Genomic DNA, 22,840 nt, shown 5'->3' with positions numbered 1-22,840 from the left:
GTCCCTCGCTGGTTACAAGGCCTGTGCGCTGCAGCTGGGGCTACCGACTCTGCAGGACTGGCCCGGAGGCACCTGGAATAGGCCTTGATCCAGACCGAGTGTGACCTGGGAGAGTGGCATCGGAGCCATTAAAAAAATGGCACGTTGTCGTGGGGGGGACCACCTGGAATCGCTGGGGACCCCCACTGCAGCTCATAGCCCCCTGGGCTCTCCCCCAGGCAGGAAGCGGCTGCTCCTGCTTAGGGGGAGGGTCTTAAGTAAAAGCCACCCGTAGCGCAAGGTGGGTCTCATGCAGGGGTTCACCTTTTCCAGGCCCTAAAGCCGCCCCCGCCCAGCACCACCAGGGAGAATACAAATGGAAAAGCCTTTAATAAAACCGAGCCTGGGCCTGAGAGTGAGGGGCCACCAGGGGAGGGAGTCTGAGGCAGGCCCAGCCACCGAGGAGAAGCCTGCTGAGTTGCCGGAGCGTTTGCGGCCGCACGAGCCCCGGCGGGCTGCCTCTCTCCGGGACGAGCCACTAGCTGCCCACAGGCGCCGCATCCAGGATCTTCTTGACGTAGTTCCGGACGTTGACGTGCAGCTGAGCGGCCGTGGCCGAGAAAGTCTCCACGGCCAGGGCTCGGGCAGACTTGGACCCGCTCCACATGGCTCGGTAGAGGGGGAGGGTGTATTTCTGCTTCCCCTGCAAGGCACAAAGTGCAAACGCGGCGAGGAGGTTAGGAGCTAGGAGACACGGCCAGAGCCATTACAGCGCTCTGCACAGGGGCCCCTCCGCCACCACGACTGGAGAGCAGTCTCTGGGTTTGCAGCCCCACAGCTCCCCAGGACAGTCCCCCTTGGAGCGGACGTCCCTCGGGCGTTCCCCAAATCCAAGTATTTAACGCAGGAAAGAGGGCACGCGTGTGCACGTACTTGGCGTGCTCGTGCAGCACCCGCGTCCTCCAGCTGCACACAACTGCTCAGCCTTACTTCACAGAAGCGGGCAACAGAGAAAATGGGCAGGATTACAGCGTCCTCACTGAGGACTAGCCCCTTTGCATGACTTGCCAAGCAGATGGCAACAGCACAGAGCAGAGAGGGCGGCAGCTCTGGGGAGGAGGCCACGCAGCCCCCTCTCTCAGGCAGCTTCTAAACCCCATCAGCGTCTCTCTCCCTTTCAGCCCTTCCCACGCTTAAATACACCTTCGTGTTGGAGCCTGGAACATGCTGGTCCGGTGCATGTGCCCATGCTGTACATATTGCTGCTGCTCTCTCGTTAAGTGTGAGCTGGGACCCTGGTTTCATGGAGTCTCCAGGGCTGGTGTTAGACTTGCTGAGTCCAGAGCCAAAGCCTGAGCCTCACCTGCCCAGGCTCATAACCTTTAGGCTCCCACTGTGCCCTTCCCACCTGGGGCTGGAGCCCTGGGAAAACAGGGCATGGGAGGGCTCAGACTCCAGCTTCTGCTCCCGGCACCGTGCAGTGATTTTCTCAGAAAGGAAGTTGGAGAACCCACGACCCATGCTGGTGGCCCCAATGAAGCAAAAAATAAATAGGCACATGCCCAGCTTAGGGAGGTTAAACAGCGTTTGATCAGCCAATCGACCAGTCGCTGGGATGTCCATTGACTACTCGATTAGTCGATACGTGGGGGAAATTGCAGAGCCGCAGCGGGGTTAGCTCCCGGGGCCAGGAGCTAACCCTGCTACGGCTCTGCCTTTTAAATGCACTAAGACTCACCAGGCTCTCAATGCATTTAAAAGGCTGAAGCGCAGCAAGGGGGACCAGGTGGGAGCCGGGATAGCGGATTCCTTTTCAATGTATTAAGAACCTGCTGGCTCTTAATACATTTAAAAAGCACAAGCGCAGCAGGGGAAGAGGAAAGCTGTCTCCTCTGGCCCCCACAGAGATGGTGTTGCGGGGGCGGGGAGGAGGAGACACCAACTTTTAAGGGGATACAGGCAGCAAGGGGGGGAGCAGCTAGTCGAGTCACTGCTCGACTATCCAATGAGCATTTGCCTATCGGATAGTCGACTAGTCGCTTTCATGCCTAGCTTTAAGCCCGGGCTTAACACCCACCAGCTTCAAAGGGGTGTAGGGAAGCACTAAAGGCCTTTAACGTATGCCCGAGAACCAAACGCGCAACAGGCCCCCGGCCGAGCACCGAGTTCCCCGCAACGCCGCATGCGGCGCTAGCGCAGGGCTTGGCCGGTGGCTGATGCGCGGGTCGCTCCCGGCTCCCGGGCGCTGGCCGTGCCCACAAACCTGGCTGTGGAGGAAGTCCTTGACTTTGCCAAACTCAGCTTCGAGATTGTTCTTGAGGACGATCTGGCACCAGCGGAGGCGCAGCTCGGCGTTCTGCGCACAGGAGATCTTCGGGTACGTCTCGCTCAGCTTCTCCACGTTCCCTGGACGCGACAGCGGCTCGTCAGCCCGGCCGGACTCGTCCCACGCAAACGCGTAGCCCAAGCGCTTAACGGGGCAGAGCCGGCAGGACAGCCCGGAAAGGCCACTGGCCACGACTCAGGGCTGCGCACACGGGGGCCAGGCGCCACGTGCCTTCAAGGGGACGGCAGTTTAAGCGAGCACAGCCCCACGCGACGCTGACAAGGGCCAGTGGATAGATTTCCCCCACACCCCAGGGCAGCCGGAGCTCAGGGCTCAGCCAGGACACGAGCGCAGCTGCACCCATTCCCACACCCTGCACTCTGCAAGTTACAACAGGCCTTTGCACGGGGGTGGGGGAGTCACTGGCACAGCCAAGCCACTTTACGCCAGGCTCCAGCAGCCAGAGGGACCAGACCTCTGGACAGATGGTGACGTTTCTCAGAAAAGGGCACCAGCACCCGGGAGGTTTTGGTTGCAGAGGAACAGGCAGCCGGACCGCTGAGACCACCACGTGCTCTGTGGAGTATCAACTTCCTGATGCTAGATCAGAGGAGAACGCCAGAGCTGGGCTGCTCCAGGGAAAGGGGTTACGGACCTGGCAGAAACACTGTGCTGCGTGTTCTCCACACCCCACATCAGCCCTCCCAGCTGGGCTGGGAATGGGCCCTCCACAGCAGTGGGTGCTTGGGCGTGGCCATGGAAAATGCGTGGGACGGGTCAGCCGGATGGGCGCGTCGCTCTTGAGCCCCAGCTGCAGCGAGCTTGGAGGATCTGGCCGGGGACACGTCTCCCCACCTAGCTGGGGGTCGCAGGTGAGCCTCCAACTTGGGCTGTACCCACTGTGCCTCTACACCCGGGTCTGTCGCTGCCTTCCCCCACGCACGCCCCGCCCAGAGGGGCCCCTGGGCCTTACCGCCTGGCAAAGGGGATTTCTGCAGGATCTTGTCCAGAAAGAAGACGAGCTGGTAGGTTTTCCAGGCAGCGATGTCCACAGCTTTGATGGCCTCCAGGTTCAGGGGGCTGGCTGCCCAGAGCTCTGCCAGTTCCTCCGCTGGCTTCATGAGTGTCTCTCCCGGGGACAGGTCAGGCAGGTAAGGGGGCCAGCCGGGCGTGTTGAGCCACCGATCGAACTCAAAGCCTGTAGAGGGGAGGAGACGCTGGGCTGGGTTCTCTGGGGCTGGGATCCTTCCCGCGAACACATCCCCGCACGGCGCAGGGCCCTAACTTGCCTGCTGGCTGGCTGTCTGCCGGGGGACCTGCCGCTGAGATCCAGTCGGGGGTGAGTTCTGTGGAGGGGGGATGTGGACTCAGCCCGCCATGGGGCAAGCGGGGGCAGCACTTAGCGTATCTCAGAGAGGGTGTCTGGTGACAGATACCTCTGAAACGCTAAGAGCTCAGGCCACCACACTGGCAGGCAGCTCCTCTTGTCAGAATAAGAAGGGAAGGGCTGGGTTGTGCAGAGCAATGGGGATGTGCCTGGAATGGGACTGCTTCTCCTAACACCACACAGACAAGACACAATCACCAGGCAGGTGAAAGAGGCTGCCAGGGGGCGGCCCCCCTGCTCCATCCAGGACTGCCCCAGCTCCCACCCCTCCGATTCCCACTAGGGAGGGCAGGAGAGGCTGACGCTCCCCCCCACCCCCAATTCATCCAGGAACATTGCAGGCTGTTCCTGTTCATCGGGGAGCAAAGGGAAAGTGCCGAGTTTGTGGCATTCCTCACTCTGGCCGAACCTGGACCTGCCCCCGCTGGGGGACGTGCACCTCTCCGCAGCTGTGAGCTGCAGCGGCCATGGAGCGGGGCCTCTCACCTGACCCCGAGCTGCTGCAGTGAGAGAGGGCTGGGGCAGCCTGCACCCTGAACCCCTCCTCCCCAGCCCCACCCCAGAACAGAGTCCAATGAGGTTTGGACACTTTCCAAAACACGAACATTAATCGCGTTAGGGACCCGAGCAGTAAACCCTCCGGTGCAAATGAACGCAAGCAGTGAGCGTGCCACTGAGCAGCACAACATCCCGGCTGGTACGGCCAGAGCAGCAGGGCCCAACTGGAAGGAGAGGGAAAAGTAGTAATGGTCCCTCCCTTAGCTCCACACAACCCAGCAATGGGCATCGGAGTTAGCGTCCCACTGAGATGGGGGGCAGCTCCCAGGCCGGATTGTCTCAGGCTCTCTGCAAACTCAGCCAGGGAGCCCGGTCCAATTCCAAAGGTGTTCTTGGGGCTGTAACCAGCTGCCTTGCTACAGATCTATGGGCATAGGCTAAATCAGGATGAATGAAGCCACTGATGCAAAAGCCAACAGCTCTCAAGCCTGCAAAGACAACAGCCGAGCCAAACGAAGGCCGAAAGACGCGACGGAATTAACACCCGACCCCCGAACGGCCCTGTGCCGCAAGAGCTCAAGGACAGGGCTGTGTTACACACCCGTGCTGCTGACAGATGCCCACGAGATGCCAGTTTAGATCAGCCTTCGATATTTTACATGGGGAACGTCAGCAGCAGGATGCTACCAAGCTGAGGGACAAGGCCTCGCAAGCGGGACACCCCACGTCAGCAGGGCGAGGAAATGCACAGGAGGAGAGGGGGCTGAAACCTCTCGCTGTAGAGGCGGTTCCGGGTAAGAAACTCAAGTGAAGCCGCGACTCCGGAGGCAGCGGCAGCCTCAGGCAGCGCTGGGTCCCTGACCGGGCGCAATTCGCGCCCTGGAGAAGGGCCAGGCTGAGCCAGCTGCAGCTGCTGCTAACCGCAGGGCCCCGTGCAAAGGTTTGTCCCCGGCTTTCGCAAGCCTCCGGCGCATGTGACAAGCGGGCCGCGGCGCCTGGGAGGAGACCAGCAATGCCCTGGCGGGACTGACCTGGAATGGTGGCCACACCTTTCTTCTTCAGCTCCGGGAAGTGCTCCAGAAAGAACTCCAGGGCATCGTCGGCCGTGATGCTCTGAAATTTGAACCGATTCACGTAGGCCTGGGGGGGGGGGGGGGGACACGTCGTTACGCTCCATGCAGGCAGGACCGGTGCAGGGTTTAATGCAAACAATTCCCGTCTCTACGTCAAGCTACTGCCTGGAGCTCAGCCTCCCTCCCCCTCGCCGTAAGCCAACTCCTGACGGCTCCGGCGCACACAGGCACGAGGGAGGCTCCGCGGCAGGGCTCTCTCGTTCCCACCTCCCAAACTTGGTCAGTTCTTTTTGTTTCCCAGGGCAAAGGTCACCAGAAGCCCCCCCCCCCCCCCGCGCCTGCTCCCCGTGACGACGCGCACACAATGGCAACCACAGCTGAAAGACACCAGGCCGGGGCCGCGGTGTGAGACAACTCCCAGCTCTAGCGCCGTTGCTGGTGGGCCTGTGTTGCATGAGGCCTGGGTTTTCGGGCTCTGAATAGTCAAGCTCCCACTCGGTTTTCCAGCTAGATTCCAGGCTAGTGTCTCTCTTGAGAAATGGAGAATCTAACCCTGGGAAAAGTCCCAAACTTGACACCCTCCTGCTCCAGCATCCAAATCTTCAAACAGCACCAAAGGGATTTTCTTCCAGCTGGCTTGGTGTGTTCATCTCCTCAATACCTAATCAACCCACACTTAACGAGCGCCGCTCATGGCGTCAGCCCGCCCAACGTGGAAGGTATGAAGGGACTCCACAAGTCGAGGCATTAAAGCCTAAACTGGCCTTCAGTTTTCCTCACCCCCAGCGCTTGGGGTCTCAAACTGGATATCAATGCTACATTTGCAGCCTGCAATTTGGATCCTGGTGGGGGGCTGGGTTGCCCAGGAGGGGCCCAGCCGGAGGCAGAAGGGACAGCTGTGGTCGTGAGGCGGTGACATTACTTGCAAGTGCCAAAGTAGCTAGGATCTTCAGTGCTGGTACTTACGGGCCAACCGGCAGGCAAGAAGCCTTGCTAAGAAACCTGATAGAGGGACGGAGCCTCCAGGCCTGGTGCCACCCCGCACACACAACTCCCAGGCTGAAGCCAGTTAACCCACACCCCCTACCTGCAAGAAAGCATCAAATGTGCTCTGGTCTCCCACAAGGTGCGCCAGGTAGGACACGAAGCAGTAGCCTTTCTCGTAGGGGGTTTCGTTGTACGTGTCATCAGGATTAACACCTAGAGGGTCCAAGACAGGAGAGGGCCAGAGCTTGGCGAATGAAACGGCCAATTGAAAACAAAGCGCTCCACTTCCTTAGGTTGCCGTTCTCAGCACCAGAAGCGCCCCCCGCCCCTACGGCCCCTCCACCCTGAGTCCGATCCAAACCACGCCGCGTCATGCCGGGAACGCTACGAAGAGTGAACTTTGCCCCTGCTCACCCACTGCCTCTCGCCCCGCCAACCTCCTCCTGGAGACCACCCGCTTCCTTTGCTGTAGGGACGCAATCCAAGAGGACACAAGAGTAAGGAGCAAGCTGAGGATGCAGCCGGACTGCTATTAGAAACGCCCTTTTCAGCCTGGCTGACGACCGGCCGAGATTTCAGATTTTCTTGCAGAGTTTGAAGGAAATAAATTTTAACAAGGTCCTCTTGTTTGTTTGCCTAGAACTCTGCCGGGGCTAGGCTCCCAAAACCTCAGACTTTATGGACGCTTGTTAAAGTTTTCACGAGGGCTTTAACTTCCTGAAAACTAGCACGCCGGCTTGCAAAGGGAAAGCAAAAACACGGAGGCTGTTTTGCTCTCCGCATGATCCATCAACAGCTGCCCGTGATGAAACACTCCATCGCTTAGCACTACGCATCTCGGGGCGACTCAAAGCGTTTGCCCAATGCGAGAGCGAAGCCATGGCACGGAAACCCGGGTGCATAACGTTTAAGGAACCTGCGTAACAAAGGCCTGATTTTCAGAATCGCTGAGCGCCCAACAGCTGCCGGGACATCAACAGGAGCTGAAAGCCTTCGGAAAACCCAGGGCACGTACTTCAATGCCTAACCTGAGACCTCCACTGTAAGTGCCGGCCTGCTGCTAGCCTGTTCCTTTGAACTTGCCCTCGGCATACAAATTAACCGCTAAGGGCTGGACTTTGATCACACGTCTGGTACTGTTTAACTAACACAATTATTAATAAGTGGCGTGAATTTTAAACAGCAGCAAGGCGACTAGAATAGCCCAATGCACGTAGGCTAGCCATCCTGCCGGCAATCCATCTGCCGCTTTATGGTCTATTCTCGGCCCATCCCCTAGCGCTCATCCTGTAGATGCAGTTTTTACGGGGTCAAATGCACCAGTAATAAGGACCCCGCCCATGGTCCCAGAGACCTGGCACTCGGCAGTGGGGTATTGGAGACAGCACGGACCTGGCTCGATTTTCACCCGGAGCTTGTTGAGGGGGTGATCCTCTCCGGTGTTGTCCATGTGCTGGCGCAGCAGGGCCCTTCCCGTGGCAGCCTCCAGGCAGGTGTAAGCGGCACCTGAGGACAAGACGACAGGGGCCTGGCAATGAGACGCTGCACGGCCCAGCAGAGCCAGGGAGGAAGGCAAGCTGCCCTCTCCAGTTCCTTTGGGACAGCTCCTACTTGAAAGGCAAGCAAAAGGGCAAAGCATTTTGACACACGCATGGAAACGCACGCACGCCAGTCACGCCACACGGTCCTAGCCGCGGGAACTCTGGAACCATCGCCGGTAGGTCGTCAGATTTCTGAACACGGGAGCCACGCGGCGGGGAAACGTGGGTTTGTGCCCACGTGGCTTCAATCTTTTTGGGTGCACAAATGAAAGTACCATTGAGCTCGTCAGTGGTGGTTTCATCAGCCCATCGCAGGGGCGAAGGTCACAATTTTCAAGCGTTTTCTTTACTCCTCTTTTTGCCTTGGAAATCCCAGGAATAAGAAGTGTGGTCTGACCTAGTCTTGGTGGAGGGCTTGGCTCGCAGAGGATACAGATGAAGGGGGAGTTGAATCTTTAGGAGACACACTAAGACTTTAGTGTGCTCACCTAGTCTGACCTTCTGCACATCGCAGGCCCCGACCTTCACCCACCCACCCGGCTATAGGCCCCGAGCCACCGGCTAAGAGGCTGCCGTCCTCGAATCGTGATTTAAAGACGTCAAATTACAGAGACTCCACCCCCATGCTGCAGAGCCAGGCAAACCCCCCCACCCCCAGGGTCTCTGCCCATCTAGATCACAAGGGAATTCAGTTAAGACCCCAGCATGACAATTTACATGGCATTTGAGTTAAAGGGTGTTAACTAACGAATCTGAATACAAACATCCCAGCCCATCGTAGCCGGGTTTTACTGCCTGGCTCTCCCCTGCCACACACAAACAGCCCATAAAAGATACGACTGGAATTTCTACTCTATAAAACGCTATAAAGATCCTCTTTAAAAAACAAACACGCACCCACCAGATGGTCTAACCCCTACCTGCCCCCATCACCCCACGCGACCGTGTCACATCTCAGCTATTTTAGGAGCTAGTGCAGATCCCCAGACACTGCCAGGAAACGAGTCAAGCCACAAACGTAGTTCCCGGCCCGTGATCTGCGTGGCTGGACCCAGATATCGGCTCTTGGCCTCTGGCAGGGCATGACTCCACCCAAAAGGTGGTGGCAGGACTAAGTCCTTGCTGCCTGTCCTCGTAGCCAAGGCCAGGGGCTGGCGCCGGGCTGGGCGCTCACCGTAGACGACCGTGGAGATCCGCCTCTGCGCAAACATGGTGAAGCCCTCGTTCAGCCAGAACTCGCCCCAGTTGGCGTTGGTGACCAGGTTGCCGAACCAGCTGTGGGAGATCTCGTGGATGATGACGTCCACCAGGGAGCGGTCTCCAGCCAAGAGGCAGGGGGTCACGAAGGTGATGCAGGGGTTCTCCATCCCGCCGAAGGGGAAAGAGGGCGGCATGAAGAGAACGTCGTATCTGGGGAAGGAAGGCAGAGCGCTCAGGAAGGAACCGCCTGAGCCCGCCGGTGGGAGAGCACCCGGACGACGACTCCCCCCCCAGCCGTACTGGGGGAAGCCTCAGGGAGGCGCCGGAAGGGACCAAAGCTGCCAGAGCATCCCAGTGACTTCCAGCGAGGTGAGCCGTACCTGCCCCACACGTACGGTCCAAAGAGCTTCTCCCCGACCACCAGGAACTCTTCAATGACCCCATCGTACTCCTTCTTGGCGGCCTCAATCAGACAGGGCTCAGCCCACACGCGACTCCTACGGAGAGCACAGAAACAGTCCTGAGGGCAACAAACCAGCCCCGGCTTCGTGAAGGGCGACGGTGCGGCGAGCCAGGAGGGTCTGTGCACGTCTGCTCCACCACCTCAGTGACTCTGGTTTGCAGGGAGAACCCCAGCACGGTGACACCGACGCGACACAACGTGCTGCTGTATCGCCAGAGTCAAGGCAAAAACTCACACACGGTCCCTCCCAGCCACCTGCAATCCGATCCTACGAGCACACGGCTTCTAGATGGAGACGCGGCCGTGGGGCGCGTCAGGTTCCTTAGTCACTCTGAAGCTTGCAGGCTTCATGCAGTGTGAAAGATGGTTATTGGAAGCACATGGCTTCCCGCGGCCTCTAGCCACCAAGGACGGCCAGGAGACATGGGAGGGAGAAGTTGGGAAAATCCAAGTGATGTTTCAAAACCACTTCACTTACGGTCAAGCTCTTCAAAGGAGACCCAGTCCCCCCCACTCCTCCCATTTCTCTGGCTCAGTCCTCACCTCCCTGCCCCCTCCTTCATCCAAATCGTTGTAGATTTAATTGCCCCCACCCCGCAGCGCGAGAGCAGCCTCTGGAGAATTTGCCCCCCTCCAAGGCCGCCTCCACACACTCCAGATGTCTGTCGGTGGCGATGTAACTAGATCAGCACCGTCTCCCCTAGTGTGGGCGCAGCTCTACCAACGTCAAGTGTTTATCCATACAGGAAGGGAAATAAGCTGTATTGGTAAAAATGCCCTTAAAATCATGCCCTCACGCCGCAAAATCTGAGCAGAGATCAGCCCTAGAAAAAAGCCTTTCCCTAGGAGCACTTCTCCTTTAGCCACCTCTCAGCCGCCACACTCTCTGTTGGGTTGCTGTCACAGCCCGACGAAGGACCTTTTGGACAATGCATGTAAGTTTGCGGTTCGATCTACTCAGACAGCCGTGATGGGGAACAGAGGCCCGGCTGCTGGCTTGTCAGTATCAGCTTCCCTTTGCCCAGTGTGTTGCGTAAAACTTTTTTTTTTTTTTTTTCCAACACTCTTTTGCCTGGGAACCCAAGTTAGATTCAGCAGCCTCGCCACCCGCCTCGCCAACGGCTCAGGTTTTTCGAAAGCCGACACCCTCCCGGCAGCAGCTTTCACTTCTCGTTAAGTCGCCACGATCTGGGGATTTGCAGCAGGGCTTTGTCACAGCTTCAGCAAGCTTGGTGATGAAGCTGTAGCCGACGTGCTTGGCCTCTGGTGGTTTATGGCTGGGTGTGCTAGAGCATCCTACCTGCTCCAATCCCATTTGAAAAATGCACCGGCCCACCGCTGTATACAGCGACACAGAAATACTGATCTCCAGGACTGTCCTGAACCCCCTCCCCCCCCCCTTGCCTCGGCACAGCTGTCTGGTCTGGAGGCTACGATCTCTGCAGGAAGCAGGGGGACTTGGAGCCTGGGAAGTAGCCTTTAGCTGAGTGTGCAGAACTGGGAAGTCTTAACAGTTCGTGAGCTTTAAACCAAAGAGGAATCAAGGTCTGGCCATAAAAGAAGCTAATGAGATATTTATTGCATGTGCTGTATGTCTAATCTTTAGCCCTTAATAACGAGGATTGTGCAAGGGTGAGGGTCACACTCAATGACCTTTCCTGGCCCTAAAAGATCCACGAATCTGAGTTAAGGAGCTGGAAAAAAATGAGAGAGGCATTAAGCAGGAGCAGCAAGACTCCTGTGTGCCCAAGACCCGACAGTAAACAGGCTTTCGAGCCCTCTGCACAGGTGACTTTGGGGAACACGTTCAAAGGACAACAGGCGCAGGAGTGCCATTCGGCAGCCCCGCACGGACGCTGCAGTCCCCTCCGCCCAGCACGAATGAAAAAAGCTCGCGCAGGACGAGGACTAAGGGGTGGCCCGTCCCCAGATAATCTAGGGCCCGCTGGAAAACGCAGCTGCGCTAACACAGGCAGGAGGGTGGAATTTGCTACTGCTGTGCAGACGAACAGACAACACCAGCGACCAGCAGAGCTGCAACCAAAGGTCAGATTTTGACCCAGACTGATAGTAGCAAAACTCAGGGTGCCTTCGATTCCCACGTGAGACCCCCATGGTGCATGAGCGGCTGGTGGGACAGAGCGCAGCCTGCTCCCAGACAGACAGTGCGGAAAAGGTGATGGCCGGAGGATACCACAGTACAAGGGAGCTTAGCAAGTGCCAGAGGGGTTACAACAATTTGCACAGTGAGGGGCTGAATCAAACTGTAACCACAGGATCTAACGGAAACCTTGTCAGGCTAGGAGGGGCCGCGGCGCCCCCCGCATCCCTCGTCCTGCACCTCTGGCGCATGCTAGCCATGGCTGGCGTGAAGAGTGGTGCCGGTGCAAGGGCGCCCCGCGAGCCAGGGGATGGAGAGAAGATACGCTCCATGGTGGGGAGGCAAAGCTTCCCACCGACGCAACAGGCTTCGCTGCCAGGGCTCCTCCCGCCGCGAGCCTCTTACCGAGGGCCAACTTCCGCAGAAACGATGTCGCCGACGGCCAAGGCGATCAGGTAGGAGGGGATCGGCTGGGACATCTTGAAGGTGAACGTGTTGTCCTTCTGCTTCTCCCAGGTGGTGGCGCTCATCACAGCCGTGAAGCCTTCGGGGACCTAGCACGAGGGACACACGGGAACAGCCTGTCAGGGGAGGGGGTCACACCACACGCCCCGGGGGGGATCAGAGCTGCCCTAAGTGCTTTGGGCTGCATGAATATCCCCGGAGCCCAGCTCCAGCCAACCTGGCTCCCAGCATGTGGACCCCAAACACCCCCCTTGAGAGGCAGGGGAATGCCACGGGGGGGCGTTATGAAGCTGTGAACATGAGGCCCCGGAGAGCCTTTTGGCTCCGTCCCCAGCGCAAGCTTTACCGGGAGGCTGCTGCGTTATCACACGGACATCTCCTGGCCCATTTAACCTGCCCGTTTATAACCACCTGCCCTTCCCCACCCTGACTCCCAAGCGTAACACACCCATGAGGCAACCGCATTCCTGGAAGGGCCAGGGCAAAGCAGCCCTCAGCACCGCCCAGACAGTGCCACGTCGCCCACCTCCAGAGCCACCCAGACCGCGCCATCCAGACCGCGCCGCTGCTCCCAGCGCCACCCTAACCGCGCCACACCAGCGCCACCCTGAATGTGCCACCACGCCCAGCACCACCCGGACCACGCCACCCACGCCCTCTAGCTCTCAGCACTGCCGGGACTGCACCACGCCACCCCTCAGCACCACCAGAGCGCACCATGCAGGGCTCCAGCGGCGATTTAAAGGGCCTGGGACGCTGGCCTCTGCCACAGCAGCTGCCGCCACCGGGCGCCCCAGGCCCTTTGGAAGCGCTGGGCCTCAGGGCAGCTGCCCCCCGGGCGGGCCTGCGCGCTCTTGTGTTTCCTCCTTTGCGCTGCCCTGTGCCACCCTCGCACGCCTGCAGTGCTTCACAAGGCCCCGCGTAACTGAGAACGGTCGCCCCCAGTTTCAGGAGGCGAGTGCCCTGCAGGCTGGCAATAGCGGGGCAGGAGGTGGAGAAACACCTGCCTTCCGGACAGCTGCGTCCAAATGCCCGATCCAAGCTCTCCTCCTTCCCTTCCGCATAAGCGCACAGGCAGTGCGCAAAGCGAGCACAGAGCCAGGGCTCCGGCGGCAGCCCCAACCGCCGGTCTCCTGGTGCGCGCTGGGTGCGATCTTTCAGACGGAGGCGTTCACCTTTAATTAATATTAATTAATTTAATTAGGCAATCTCCATTATTATCTCCTAGAACTGGAAGGGACCTTGAAAGGTCATTGAGTCCAGTCCCCTGCCTTCTCAGCAGGCCCAAGTACCATCCCTGATGCATTTTTGCCCCAAATCCCTAAATGGCCTCTGCAAGGATTGAACTCACAACCCTGGGTTTAGCAGTTCAATGCATTAGCAATGCTGGCCACGTTATTGAAACACTCCCTTTGCAGCCCAAGTTAACATTTCAGCTGCCGTCTTCCAGACCCGAGAAGCACAAATCCTGGAGAAACGCATGAGAGCATTAAACTCCGAGGGCTGTGAGGATAAGGGTGCTGATAACGCTGACTTGCCATTGCCATATAACAAGACAAAGCCAGACCAGGTCAGACAAAAGCAAGGAGGAGGGAGTATCGGAGTTTTTCAACCGGGAAGAGACGCGTGTCCAACAAAATGCCTGAACAGAAACAAAAACACAACCCTGAAGATTGCAGAAGTTGTAACGGCAGTCGTGTTCCCTTTTCTGCTGTCGAGCATCCGACTTTCCCAGCCATGATCAGCTACCTATGGCCAGGCAACAAAGCACCAATCAAAAGCAGGCAGCTGGTGAACTGTTAAGACACAGCTACTGATGGCTTGCCAGTGGGAGCGCACAATGAATTACATGGAAAAGCAGTTCATCCATCTTGTATTAATGTGAGTAATGCACAGTGATCTAGTGCTAGCGAACTGGGTAAAGACAGGGAAATCCATGGTTATGCATGTAACGTAGTGTGGGTACCTTGCTGGTTGCTATGCTGGGCAATGGGTTGTGAGTGACCTCCTCTGGCTGCAGCACGGCCCAGCCGGGCAGGGGGGCTTCGAACCTATCTGACCAGTTATCTCCCAGGGAGTGGAACAATGGGAAGAAGGGGAGTGGAGCCCTGGCTGGGGGCAGAGCTGGAAGTGAATTAATTAGTTTCTGTCTGGAATCATGGAGGAAGCAGCCTAAGCAAGGGGGCTGGGATTTAGGGGCCCAGTCTCCCCCATCTCAAGGGGGGCTGAGGCATCCTAGGCCTGGCCCTGTAACCAGATGACATCCGTGCTGTGCTGTATCCTGGAGAAACAATAAACTCCCTCTGTTCTACTGGCTGGTGGAGTCTGTTCGTGCCACTACGGGGGTGCAGGAGAAGGGAAAACCCCAACGCGCTGTCACAATGCACCAGATCACTCACTGGAAAACTGCGAAGCACTGTGCTATCTTGGCAAGAGAGGCCGAGGCATTTACAACGAACAGTACAGCAGTGTTAAGAGCTATCTGCCAATAGGGAAAAGCTGCAAAGAATGAGAAGTGATTCATAAGAAAACGACAGTGCTTTGGTCACATAGGGATGGGCATCACATTGGCAGAATCTACTTTGGAAAGGCCGGAGACCACACGCTTTGATGGAACACGTTGTGGGTTTACAAAAATGCTTTCCTAATCACCGACAGCCTGGTTAAAAACGCCCCCAAGGGCCCCGTAAAACCCCAAATCCCTGGGAGCGCACAATGGGACATAGATGCGTCTGAATGTCCGATGAGAGCTCTTCTCTCCAGAGATGGGAAGAGACGTTAAAAATCCGTCCCAGCATCCCAGGATTGCGCCTGATCAGGACGTAGAACTTGAATACAGAGTGGTCACTATAAATAATAATCAAGGGATTTGCTGAGAGGCACAGACCTTGGCCAGCTGCAACTAGTTGCTGTAGACACCCTCCATACCAGCCATGGGTGCTGGATCTACAGACAAGTGAAGATCATGCACAATACAGAGCACAAAAGAGATTTCACCAGGCAGTTACTCCTGGACACACATTGGCCAACACCCTTCAGCTAAAATAAACAGGAAGAAATTGTCAGCTGAACAACAACAAAAAAGGCAACACACAGAGCACTCAGTAAAAATCCTGACTTTCTGCCACATTTACCCACCAATCGATATTCTCCCCCGCAGTCAAAGGAAAAGTTTCCTCTAACAGGGTGGAAAAAAAAATTTGAGACACGCAGCGATCCCATCCGAATTCTCAGAACCGGTGGAGTAACTGCATCAGAGGCCAACAAAGTCAGCCAGTGCAGAGTGAATTTTTTCCAACTTTGGAGACATCGATTCAAATCTGAGAAATAGGCTCCATTGAGCCACGGTAGCCAAGTTGTCTTCTGCGTGGCCAAACGGACGTGGGTTCAAGCCCACAACTTCTGCATTACTGGCGTTTCTGGGTCGCTGAATGGTTCTGACTTTTGTTTAGATAACTGATGCGAATCACGACACGTATAACTTCATTGAGAAAACACCAAACCAAAATACACAGAGCCCACACCCATGTCCAGTTTTATAATGACATTATTAGTGTTACGCCCAACGCAGTTTTACTTTTTTATTCGGTAGAGCCCTGAATAAGCCTCCAAAATGACTGCCCAATGAATATGTAACTAAAAGGGAATGTGATGGGGATCCCAAGATAACAGCGGCAAACAAATCATGAACTGGGAGCAGCTGGACATGCCAGAGTCCATAGGGAGGACTCTGTCCCCCCAGCTTCAATGAACTCTGCACGAAGATCAGAGACTTCTGAGTGCCCTGAATCTGAGGCACAGGCAAGAAATGCCTATAGCACTCCCTGATGTTCTAATAAGCTTAGAATAATGAAACATCCTACTACAATTTCGCCTTCCAGGGCCTAGAAAACGATGCCCTCTTGAGATCTATGAATTGCCTATCCTAAATATGGTTTGCACGAACAATCCAATTTGCACTTTTCCTGCTTACCTTTATAGTGGCTGAATATGTACTTTTAACTCCAGGGGTGTCAAAGCCAGGGAAAAAACTTCTATTGAGGACGGCCTGGCCTTGGGTGTACATATAAGGCTTCTGCTTCCCCGCCGTCTGCTCTGGCGTGAGCCAACAAACCTGAGGAGAGACGAGAGACAGCCTCACGTGAGGGATGGGAGACTTTCCGTGGATTTTGGCAGAACAGGTGCTCTTTATTGCTGGTGTGTGAAAGCCAGGGGCAAAGGACCTGTTGAGCACAGGAAAGCCAGCGGGATAAAGGGTTCTGGGCTCTTTGGAAAGGACATCTAGAGCAGCAGGCAGAGCAAGGAGAAGGAAAGTCAGTAAAAATCAAACAACAGCTAGATTCAAGTTAGACTCGCTCAACACCTCAAGGCTTGACTCAGGCCATGAGCTGTCCAGGGAGCCTAACAAATCTCAAACAGCATCTCTGGCACAAGGGTTGCATGCCGTATTCAGGTGGAGAAATGCATGCATGACTGGACACGGCAAACTCAGGCCCACCCCCGTGGCCTATTCCGAGAACAGCTTGTAGATTGGCCGGTGTGATTACCACAAAGTGAAGTAAACTCTGTTGGCACAGAATGTTTGTGTAAGGAGTTTTACCAGAATCTCAGGACCTGACTGGTTCCAAACCAGAGAATTTTCCAGACCATGGGAAGTCAATATTGTCTAGCAACATGGCCAACACTTCCACGGCTTACTGGGCTGTTAGAAGACAGCGAGGTAAATTAGCGCTAAGTATCAGTTCCGAACACAGAGTCAGAACCGGGGGCTGTAAACAAACTTTATGGGACCGCAGGAAACTTGGCGCTGAAAAGTGGACATCCAGCTAACTAAAACCATTCTGGACGACTGACTAGAGAAGTTCAACCTGTAGCGTAAAGGCAGCTGTAAGCTCATCAAGCTGTCCTCTGGATGTATGAACCACCCCCAGCTCTTGGCTTCATTAGAACAGGTTTGACAGCAACTATGCCCGAACAGCCATCCTGGCAAACTCTACCAATGAAGACCGCGCCGACCAGCAAGAGTTCTTCTGTTGGTTTAGCTTCTCCCACTTCCCCCAAAGAAACAAGCTGTGCCGCAGTGGGGGTGCTGTCTGCTCTGTAACCCGGGGTTCCCCTACACTGTGCTGTGTGATTCCTACTGACTCACCCGCATGTGTATTGACCCAGACACCTAGTCCCAGCCTGAGCAAATAACAAGGCTCTTCCCAGGGGGAAGAGAATAAGGAAGGGAGGCAGAGATGGCCACCCGGTTGGGGGGCAGGGCCTGGGAGCTGGGAGTCTTGGCTGGGGAAAACACGAAGAGAAGAGACTAAGCTGAGTACTGAGGGTTCAGGGGTCTGTGGACCCTACCCCAAGGGGTCTAGGGCTGCCAGCCCCTGATTCCTTATGTCCACACCATCACACCAATGCTGTGCTGTATCCTGGAGACGGAATAACCCCTCTCTGTTCTACTGGCTGGCAGAGTCTCATCTTGCTGCAGATGGGGTGCAGGACCGGGGGGTACCCGACATGCTGCCACACACGCAACGCCAGCCAAAGCACTGAGGCACATCAGTGATTCTCCCAGGGAGGTGTTAGGGTTTGATTTACACTAGAAAGTTTTACTGGCATAATTATGCTGGTTAGGAGTGTGCAAAAAGAAAGAACGAACTCACCCCTTCCCAAACAGCACCAAGCCCCAAGGCAGGCACAATCGCACCTGCAAACGCATTCTTTTTCCAGTACCCTTGTTTTGTTTGGGGGACTGTGAGACAGGGCGTTCGCCCTGCACTGGCCCTTTAAGGGCAAACCCCGGCCTGAGGCAGGGCGGGGGAGTTTAGCCCAGCTGAGGCTGTACTAGTCCATCAGGGCCCAGCTGGGAGCTATAATAGAGGAGGGGCTGCTGCTCCTGGGGGAGGGCAGTGAGAACCTGGCTGCTGGGGGAGGAGGAGGCTCCCTGGAGCTAGGGCAGGGCTGGGGAAGCCAGGCAGGGCTAGGGGAGCTCTGGCCAGCAAATCCCCAGACTGCAGGGCTTGAAGGAAGGCCCGACGAAGGAACATCGACCCCTGGAAGGGGGGCTCAGAGACAGACTTGGGCACTGCCGGAGGGCAGTGGGGCGAAGAGGACGCTGCAGCCGGGAGTAAAGAGGGGAAACACCACCCCAGAGAAGGCACCCTACCCGCCGAGGGAGCCAGTTCCTGAGGACAGACGGCAGGGGGGCTACGGTGGTGAGTGCACCCCCCCCCCCACAGATGGTGGAGAATGTGGGTACGAGCGGTCTCCCCCCCTGATACAAGGGGGTTACTTTGGGGAACTCGGGCCAGTGGGCCTGCCGCCCTGCGACCAAGGGGGCTGGTTTGGACCTGGGACACTAGCAAACAAGATGGATGTTGATTGGAGGCCGTGGGTGGCCCAGCCTGCTGAGCAGCAGAAGAGGCCGGTCGGGCGGCTGCAAGGGTGGGCACCCCGACTCCAGGGACACACAGGCACCAAGGGCTGGGAGCCAGGGCCTGGACTTCAAACTTGTTTCTCCTGTGGACATTGGGGCCACAGGAGGAGGGAGTGCTGCTACGGGGTCAGGGCAGGAAGGCCCCACTCAGATAAGTTGGAAATTGGGGGAACCCCCCCTGCGAAGGCAACAGGGGGGCCACGAAGGTGTTGGGCCTGTGGGGAACCTGGGCACCTGAAGAGGGAGTGTGCGCCAGTGGGACTTACAGGGCACCGGCTAGCCCGAGAGGAAGGGCTAAGCCAGAAAGGGCCTGGCGGAGGGCTGGGATCCAGGGGAGGCACAAACAGTGCTTCTATTGCCACGCAGCAGGCCATATTAAAAGGCACTGCCCCCAGGGAGGGGGGCGGATGGCCTGGAAAGAGAGCCAGCGTAAGGCGACTCCCCAGGAGGGAGTGGGGGAGACAAGAGCTTTTAGGAAGGGGAAGGCGGAGGCCCGGAGGCCTAGCACAAAATGGGGAACCTGCCTCGGAGTAGGCAGGGCTTCAGTGGGAACCAGACTCCTGCTGGGGTGGAGAAGACCACAGTGGGAGTCCAGACCCTGGAAGAAGGGGGGTAGGCTGCTCCTTAGAGTGGAGAGTCTGCGGGGGGAGAGAGACACCCTACGGGCCCAGCTGAGGCGTACATTGGGGCGTTAGGGTACTTTCCTCGCCCCCCCCCCCCGGGAGAGATACTTAAGGGGGAGAGTGTGAGACAGGGCGTTCGCCCTGCACTGGGCCTTTAAGGGCAAACCCCGGCCTGAAGCAGGGCCGGGGAGTTTAGCCCAGCTGAGGCTGTACTAGTCCATCAGGGCCTAGCTGGGAGCTATAAGAGAGGAGGGGCTGCTGCTAAGGGGGAGAGTAGTGAGAACCTGGCTGCTGGGGGAGGAGGAGGCTCCCTGGAGCTAGGACAGGGCTGGGGAAGCCAGGCAGGGCTAGGGGAGCTCTGGCCAGCAAATCCCCAGACTGCAGGGCTCAAAGGAAGGCCCGATGAAGGAACATCGACCTCAGAGACAGACTTGGGCACTGCCGGAGGGCAGTGTGGCGAAGAGGACGCCGCAGCCGGGAGTAAAGAGGGGAGACACCACCCCAGAGAAGGCAGCCTACCCGCCGAGGGAGCCAATTCCTGAGGACAGACGGCAGGGGGGCTACGGTGGTGAGTGCACCCCCTCACAGACTGGCAGAAGCTAAGTCTTCCCTAGGGTGGATATCCAGTAGCTCTACCAGCAAACCCTGTGCAGTGCAGGCAAGTACCAGGTAATGGCAAGAAATGCCGAAACGTAGGCTTAGTAAGGGGTGTTATTCTGGGCTGACAATTCACTCTTGTGTAAACCTAGACTAGCTCTACTGAATTCAGCGAGATTCCTCCAAATTCAGGCTGGCGTGATCAAGATCCTGCTTCAATGAGTCTGAAATCTGCCTCTGAATCCAAACGGCATGAATTAGATGGCTGAAAGGGAAAAATCTTTAAAAAAAAAAATTGGCTCTGAAGCCAAAGAAACCAGTTGCTTCTCTGAACTCTGACCCCCTATGGCAGTAGCTCGAGATCTGTAACCCCTCTTGCTTCTGACCAAGTTCAAATCAGGAAGACAGCCTTGCCGTGGTATTTCCACTTCCTGTCCCAGAACAGAAAGTGGAAGGACACACAAAAGCAAATAAATCAGAACTAACTACTGGCCCCCAAGCATAAGCACAGGTTGGATCCCCTCTTCTCCTTCCAGCTGGGCTAGCCCTGGAGTTTTTATTCTCAGCATTTATAACTGAGAATTCCTGCAGCTCAACCATTTGCATTAGTTACTCTTCTCTCCGGGACAACCTGAAGGTCTTCATTTAACTACTGAAAGGAGCCAAGATGCTGGGCAGGCCTGGGATTAAATAAACCAACAAAATAACTGAGTCAGACGCTTTCATTTTAACTCACGGCAAATGCAACATGCTGGCACCTTTCCTATTACCTAACAGGCAGATCCGTGTTCTGTACTAGGCTTCCCTGAGCCGACGAACACCCTTCCCACCCAGCAAGGGGCTGGGATGGGGAAATGCTGCTATGAGATTGCCACAGAGCAATTAAACTCAGTCTAGGCAAAGGCTGGACGGGAAAGCCAGCAACCACACAGAATGAAACAGAGGCCCTCAGAAGCTCAAGAGGAACCAATTCTTAGGTTCTCGCTGAGGGCTGCTATAAATGGGTGCTTCCTAATGGGGGACAGTTCACGGCACTTGCTCGCAGCTTGTTTTTTTGAGAACCCGCAGCAGACTAGACTTGCCAGGAGGCGGCCGTTAGCTGTATGCAGGGTTAGCAGCACTGGAGGCCAAGCAGGGGACCCGAGGAGAAAACAAGGGGACAAGTCTCCTCCTCTGCTTTTGCTCATCTCTAGCTTTAATACAGAGCTTCCACCTTCCTGCCTGGCCATACTCCTGCCGAGAACTCACTACCCTGCAGCTGAAGGTGTCCAACAAGGCCAGGCTAGAGAAAGGGTACCCCTCCCTGCTAACACACAATGCCTCTCCTGGACCGAGATCTCCTGCTACTTCTACACCATCTCCGTGCCAGCCGGACCTGCCAGGAATGTGTTTGCAAGAAAACCCTTTAAGTACGGCCACCTGGGTTCCTTCAAGCCTTTCCTCCCCGCTTTCCAGACCTTCTAGCCTCCAACCACCCCAATCTCTTGGGTAACTTCAGAGCCAGGCTGAAACACACGGTGGACTTGCTCCACATCCCCCCTCCACTACTCTTCCACCCCAGACGAGGCCACTGCCTCGCACCTGGCACCGTGCCCTCCAGTGCTGACTGCGCCACACCTGCCAGGGGCACGCTTTGCACCCACTTCACATGGATGTAGGCAGTGGGGCAAGAGCTATGAATTCAGCATCCTCTTCCCCATCTTGCCACGCTCCAGCGGCTGGCTGGACCAGAGCTTGCCCGTGGGAAGCTCCTGCCACCTGCAAGCCGGGAGCAGATAGGGTGGGGAGGGCCGAACTCAGCAAGAAAGTGAGACACACAAGAAGCGAGCAGTAAGTTAGGGACCCGGGAAGCTGACAGATTGACGGCATCCCAGGGAGGAAAGGAAGGCAAGGAAGGGCATAGAGGGGGAGACGGCAGAAGGGACCATGTGCTAGGGCATTAGGAAGAGACAGCAAGGGAGCAAGGTGCCAGGGCAGCAAGGGGATCTGAGGGGACAGCAAAGGGTCATGGTGGAGAGCAGCAAGGGAATCAGGAATTCAGGGGCACAGGGGTAGGGAGGGGTTGTTGGGGCCAGCAAGGGGATTAGGTGTCAGGGAGCCCAGGGGAAGCAAGAAGTTGGGGGCAGGACCCAGTGAGAGGCCAGTCAGCGGATTGGGGGGCAGGGGCAGGTACCCCAAGGCCCAGTGGGGGGGCAGCCAGGGGACTGGAGGAAGAAGCAGCCCTGGGGCCCGATAAGGGAACTGGGGGGCAGGGTGCCAGAGGCCCAACAAGGGGGTCAGCCAGAGGCTTGTGGGGCAAGGGCAGGTACCCCAGGGCTCAGAGAAGGGGGGGTGAGTCAAAAACCGGGGGCGGGGCGGGGACCCCCGGCGGCGCAGCCCGCTCACCCCGGGCCCGTCGCCCGTGCTGTAGTCGATGTCCAGCGCCAGGCGCTCCCCGGCGCGCAGCGGCTCGGGCAGCAGGACGCGCAGCTCCGCGCCGTAGCTGGCGAAGGGGCGGCTCTCGAAGCGCAGCGGCCGCGGCTCCCCGCCCGGCGCCGCCAGCCCCACGCCGCGCACGGCCAGGCTGGAGTGCGCGTCCAGGCTCAGCTCGGCCGCGCCGTCGCGCAGGCAGCGCAGCTCCAGCCGGGCCGAGCCCTGCAGCCGCCCGGGGCCCGGCGGCCCGAAGGCCACGCGTAGCTCCAGGTGCAGGTGCTGCAGCTCGAAGCTCTCCGCGCTGCAGGCGGACGCCACGTCCGGCACCCGCCGCCCCGCCGCCGCCGCCGCCATCGCCATCGCCAGCGCGCCTCTGCCGGCCGGGGAGGAGCCGGAGGCGGGTCCGTGCAGCGGCGCCCCGGGGAGGGGTTAGCGCGGCTGCAGAGGGGACAGGGCGGGGAGAGGGGCGGAGTGGGGACCGGCACAGAGGGCGGGGCGCGCGTGGGGCGGGGTGGGGTGGAGCAGTACAGGGGGCGAGGGGCGAGGAGCGGGGGGGGGGGGATGTGGAGCAGCACAGGGGGAGGAGCGGGGGGGGATGTGGAGCAGCACAGGGGCGAGGAGCGGGGGGGGGGGATGTAGAGCAGCACAGGGCGAGGAGCGGGGGGGATGTGGAGCAGCACAGGGGGGAGGAGCGGGGGGGGTGGAGCAGCACAGGGGCGAGGAGCGGGGGGGGATGTGGAGCAGCACAGGGGAAGGAG

General features: G+C 57.7%; 1 protein-coding gene across 1 annotated transcript; it reads right to left on the bottom strand.

The window, feature by feature from the left end:
• Positions 1-350: 350 nt before the first annotated feature.
• Positions 351-22,466, bottom strand: RNPEP (arginyl aminopeptidase). Its single transcript, XM_075910209.1, has 11 exons — positions 22,056-22,466; positions 15,994-16,134; positions 11,961-12,109; positions 9,372-9,488; positions 8,966-9,201; positions 7,643-7,756; positions 6,351-6,463; positions 5,222-5,330; positions 3,279-3,503; positions 2,243-2,385; positions 351-682 (listed from the first exon to the last, which is right to left on the bottom strand). The coding sequence occupies exons 1-11, from the start codon at positions 22,440-22,442 to the stop codon at positions 518-520; spliced, it is 1,899 nt and encodes a 632-aa protein (XP_075766324.1). The 5' UTR covers positions 22,443-22,466; the 3' UTR covers positions 351-517.
• Positions 22,467-22,840: the final 374 nt, after the last annotated feature.

This window comes from Pelodiscus sinensis, chromosome 27, assembly GCF_049634645.1.
Source record: "Pelodiscus sinensis isolate JC-2024 chromosome 27, ASM4963464v1, whole genome shotgun sequence".
Taxonomy (NCBI): domain Eukaryota; kingdom Metazoa; phylum Chordata; order Testudines; family Trionychidae; genus Pelodiscus; species Pelodiscus sinensis.
The sequence above is the reverse complement of the archived record's forward strand: the minus strand, read 5'-3'. Positions and strand labels throughout refer to the sequence as shown.

Coding starts and splice junctions, on each gene's coding strand:
- RNPEP (XM_075910209.1), bottom strand. CDS start 22,442: ATGGCGATGGCGGCGGCGGCGGCGGGGCGGCGGGTGCCGGACGTGGCG. Junction 7,757..8,965: donor GATCTCCACGGTCGTCTACG/GTGAGCGCCCAG, acceptor TCTTGTCCTCAG/GTGCCGCTTACACCTGCCTG. Junction 5,331..6,350: donor CATTTGATGCTTTCTTGCAG/GTAGGGGGTGTG, acceptor CCCCCCCCCCAG/GCCTACGTGAATCGGTTCAA.